Source organism: Carlito syrichta, unplaced genomic scaffold (genome assembly GCF_000164805.1).
Source record: "Carlito syrichta isolate Samal-C Ts95f unplaced genomic scaffold, Tarsius_syrichta-2.0.1 Scaffold316192, whole genome shotgun sequence".
NCBI classification, from domain to species: Eukaryota; Metazoa; Chordata; class Mammalia; order Primates; family Tarsiidae; genus Carlito; species Carlito syrichta.
The window spans coordinates 866,676-871,786 of NW_007260288.1; the positions used below are offsets into that span (position 1 = coordinate 866,676).

General features: G+C 38.8%; 1 protein-coding gene across 1 annotated transcript in view; it reads right to left on the reverse strand.

Moving 5' to 3' along the window:
• Positions 1 to 919: 919 nt before the first annotated feature.
• Positions 920 to 5,111, reverse strand: part of BAMBI (BMP and activin membrane bound inhibitor) — a 4,984-nt gene continuing 792 nt past the window's right edge. The window contains exons 2-3 of the mRNA XM_008073836.2: positions 2,319 to 2,606; positions 920 to 1,872 (exon numbers count right to left, since the gene is read on the reverse strand). Coding sequence (XP_008072027.1) covers positions 1,454 to 1,872; positions 2,319 to 2,606 — 707 coding nt within the window. The 3' untranslated portion in view covers positions 920 to 1,453. The remainder of the gene's footprint in view (positions 1,873 to 2,318; positions 2,607 to 5,111) is intronic.

The following is a 5,111-nucleotide window of genomic DNA, read 5'->3' on the forward strand; positions in this document are numbered from 1 at the left end:
TTTAGACTAGTCATTTCAACTCGAATTCTTCCATGAATTTGGTGACTGTACCTGTCTCCTTAAGGTACCCAAATTATGCTTGTTATAAAATATTCTAGTAATGAATATGCAAAAGTCTTGTTTTAACATGAATAAAGAAAATTCTGTACTCAAATATGCAGGCTATAGGTTAATTTTTAAGCAAAAATTTCAAATATACAAAAGAATTGAGAAAAAACTCTCCATGGCAAATTATTTTCACATTAAGATAACAAAGTACACAAATATGGCATAGGTTTCAACTCAGGCTTGGCAGTGTTACCAGACAGGAAGACTTACAGGGGAAAATATTGTTACTTAGCTAGCTAAAGTCAATGTTCTATTTGGTTATATTAATAAAAGAATCATTTTGGGGGAAGAAACCTAGTAGTACCGTGTTACTTAAATTTCAATTGGTATATAACGTTCATAACCAGAAACCTTTCTAAGAATTGAGAGAAGTTAAAACCAAAAAAACACAACACTGTTAAAGAATAAGATTTGAAAACTAAGAGCATTGTACAGTATTATGTGGCTAATGTGGGTACCAAATGTTTGATTTGACTTGAGGCAAAATAAACTAATTAACAGTGAAAGCAGACAGCAACTAACTCAACCAAAAAAAATAGTTTAGTTAATTTTTTGAGGGGGGAGTTGGAGGTAGACACATTTAAAAAGATATTCCAGAGCAACTGGATCAAGTTGATAAATATTACCTCTGCTAATGTAACTTCAGAAAGTCCTATCTGACCTAATATAAATAAGTTTAAGATTCCCTTCCTAAATAAAAGCTAAAACCCACTAATTATCCTAACAAGAAATGTGGGTAAGACACTAAATAATGGTCAGTACACATTTAGAAACTCTCCACGCTGTAAGAAAATTACACAGGCGTGTGTAAGAATTAACAAGAGCTTGGTCTTGCTTAAAAAAAAAAAAAATCAAGCCAAATCCTAGAGTTGAAAACCAAGGCCGTATGAGCAATAGCAGATCTTCATTTGTATAATTAACACATACTTTCTTACACTTCCCACTTCATCTTTAATTTATGAAAGACATCACTAAATTTCAGACAAAATAGATATATTTCTTTTAAATCTTTACAATAACTCAAAATGTAGAAGCTTACATAGAGCACACCTTAGTTTATTTAAGGTACTCAATTCCAGCTCCCTCAGATGCAAATAACCTTGGTGACAGTGTGTACATAGTCTTCTCTTTGCTTTTTATAATTTTAAAGCAAATAATACATTTGACTGTATTTAAGTCTGTGCAAATAATCCTTCAGAAGAAATATCCAAGATTCTGTTTGCAGAGGTCATTTTGTCCCTCAAAGATGATTAAATGAGTTTGTTTTTCTTCAGATAAAGTGCTCCTGTCCAGCAGAACTCAAAGGCCTTCAAGCGTTCAAGAAGTGTGGTTCAGTAAGACTCCGTCATACGAACTCCAGCTTCCCATGCCCACTGTACATGCCCCAGTGAACGAGCGAGAGAATCTTCTCATTGGTGAGGTCTGCTTGTCTCATCTTATCACAGGTCAGACAGCAGTTCTCGTGCCCGCTCACCGGCACCATGCACTCCAAGTCTAACTTTGCAACCTGTCCCTTTTTGGAATGGTGTCCGTGGAAGCTATAGTGCAAACGGGAGAGCATCTGTTGCCTCTGATCCTGCAGTCTCTTGTTTTCACTTCGAAGCATCCTCAAGGCCAACATAATGAGCAACACTAAAATCAGCCCTCCAGCAATGGGAACGGCAATGACTGCTGCCCGGAACCACAACTCTTTGGAAGAAGTCAGCTCCTGCACCTTGGTGATGAGGTTTCTGCTACCATCATGCTGATACCTGTTTCCTTGTCCTAAAGGAGAACAGACAAAATGATCAAACACTATGTTAATTCCTCCTAGGGATATTCATGATCATCTATCCATTTCAAACAAGGAATCCCATTAAAAAGAAGCTTACAATTAAATCAACGATATTTAGAAAATTAATACTGTAAAACTACCCAAAGAAGCTTACAAACTCATTTGTTTACAGACTGTCATTACTGAAATGTAATGGCCTTCTAATGTCTTCAAAATGTTGAAAAAACAGGCAAAACTTATTATGCAGACAGACATCTAATGCTCAGGCAGACATAAAAGCTACTCACTAGAGATGCATCTTTGTAACCAGCCATGCTGCTCCCTCTGGTGTCTCTAATTACATTAACAACAAAATCAATAGCAGACATACAAAGTCGTGGCTGTCCCAAGTCTATAGATCAAGCAGACATTCTGCTCAGAAACAGCTTCTCCCTACCTGAGGCCTCACCCTTGGGAGGAGAGAGAACATCGTGCAGCCCTCTGTAATTGCACATGTCTTCGTGACAGCATTCCAATGTGGGCATGGTGGTGCCAGAGTGGTTTTGGGCCTGTTTGGCTTGGCAGATGTCTGCTGTGCTTGCAAGAGAGTCCAGGCAGCCATGGGTGAGTGGGGAATTTGTGTTCTGAGGATCAAGAAGTCGAGAGAAGCAGGCACTGAGCTCAGATTTACACATATAACCAGTTGCCACACAGTGGGCAGCATCACAGTAGCATCGGATTTCACCTGGAAACAATGAGAAATCACATCAAACTCTGCTTCAGAATCCAGATAAAGCAACTATTTAAGCAACTGCTCAATTCCAAGTTCAAAGGCACTAACTTTTAGATTATTCAAGCTGAGTGCTTACAATAGCAGTCCACGGAGACTGGAAAAGCCCTTTGTGCAGTCAGGGCTAACGTTTTGATTCAGTCAAGTATAATTCTGGGAATGTAGTCATCCCAAAAGCAGATTTCTGATGAGTTAAGAGAGTAATTAAAAATACTTTTGTTTTTGAGGGAAAATCATAATTGATACAATTCTCTCACCACAAAGTAAATCACATTATTTATTCATTTTAATCCTAACATAACCATCCAACAAAAAACTGCTAGGCTTTTTGATTTTGTCAGTACAAATATTTGATCGGAACTACCGAATTGTTTACTATCCCGAAGGACTGAGCCAAGATTTAAGAGCTTTAGCTAACACCTTATAAAGTTATTAACTAGAAACACAACAATCTAGAAATTGCTCAGGTCAGGAGGTTTTAAAACTATGAAACTAGGCAGCTATTTGCAACCTCTCTAGAAAAGGCAAACTTTGCCTATAAAGATCTTTTCATGCAGAGGAACTTTTAGTCAGTATATTGTAAAACAGGAACTAGGCAGTTTACAATTAGTGGTTTGCTTGCCAAAGTCAATTTCTTTCAGCCCAAATGGAAAGTCATAAAAAGGGGTTGGGGGGGATGTAAAATTGCAAGGCTAACTTTTCCTCCTCCTCCTCTCCAGTTTTACATGTAATTCAACATGTGATCTAAAAGGGGAAACACTGAAACTGAAAATCCTCCCCTGGTTGAATGAAAAATCCTTAAGGAAACCTCAAATTTTCTACAGGAAGTGATTAAAAGTTTCCTTTATAAAACTTATTTTGTGAGTTGCAAGGTTCTGTTAACATTATGTCACGATGCAAGACTGAGGCTTTAACATCAATGTCTAGTTACAACTGTCTGGGTCCTGAAGCTGTCATTAAGTGAGATAACCAATCTGGTAGACTCCGGTCATAGTTACACATCACAGCTAACGCTACTGTAAACGGACTAATGCACACACCTCTTCCATTTACTTTCTGAAGATCTGTCTAGTTGTGTAAACCAGCATGCTGAAATCAAATACGGGGGGGGGGGGGGGGGGGGAAGCTGCTTTACAAAGCTCTTCCCACCCGCACCTTTCTTCTTCCTCCTCTCTGTGAATGCCTGAGTAAGGTGTCTCATTTAATTATCTGTCCAAATTCCAGGCCACCGTATGGTGTGCTCAGTTTTCACCAGGGGCCGCTAATGCTTCAGTTCTAAGGAAAACCAGCCCACTAGACAGAGATCTTTGGCAACTCAAAACAGTCTGAAGCTGGAGGTCTTGCTCCTAAATCTGCACTCACTGTCCTGGGTTTGGGCCCAAGTCCCTTTTCTAGAGTCTTTTGCTTCAACTAAGAACCCTGCTTTGCAGAACTGCTTTTCTGCTCTTTCTCAGCCTTTTTCCAAGCTCACTTTATTTTTCACATAAAGCTCACCGGGTCTTATGCGGTGATGACTACATTCCCCTAGTCTGACAAATTCCATACAGATTTAAAGTATAAATAAAACAGATTAAAAGCCCATTTTTACCCTATTAGCCTCAGACCTAGTGCAGAAAAGGAAAACTGAATACAAGTAAAATGCTGCTTAAATGTTTATGAGAAGCTATTTAAAATACTATATTTTCAATGACCTAACAACAGTCTAATAAAATTTTGACAGGTAACTGGGAAAGTTATAACAACTTTTTTTTTTAATTGGAGCCACATTTTAGCAAGGAGAATGGACTTTTGTATCACTGTATTAAAACTATATTTCTGTCGTTCATAAAGTTTCTTCCTGTGGCACGCAAAAGGCCAGAAAGGGGACTGGTATTTTGAAAGTGCGGAACAATGCTCTTCTGTTTTCCCCCTTTCTTGTTACTGTATGTAGTGATTAAACAAAAATGTCTGCTTTAGTCAAGATGGCTACAGGAGAGACTGCTGGCTGCTTTTAAAGCTTTTGAAGTCCGCAGCAGTCAGAAATCTCTGATCCTCTAATTATATCATTATCAGGCACATAGTTTCGGTATCTGTGACTTCATGTCAGCCTCAGTCCCTCCCTGCTCTACCGGCCTTTGATAGGGCCAGGAGACTCCCCTCTGCAGGCTGCAAGGGCTGTTATTTAGGGTTAATTACACCCTTCCTTCCAAAATAAATAAATACTGTAGCACATCATCCTTGCTGGGCTAGCTTATCCTTTAACCTCATGCCTGCTACATGGCAATTAGAGAGAAGTGGGGGGTGCAAAGGCTAAATAATGCTTCCTATTTAAAAAAAAATAATTATCTGTTCACAGAACAGGAGGTAGAGTTCATGGTGGGGAGGTGAGGGGAACCTTGAAATCCAGAGGGAGTTTGAGTTATTTCTATCTAAAAGGTTAAAGCGTGCAGGGGAAAGAAAAAACTGACTTGCTGCTGCTTT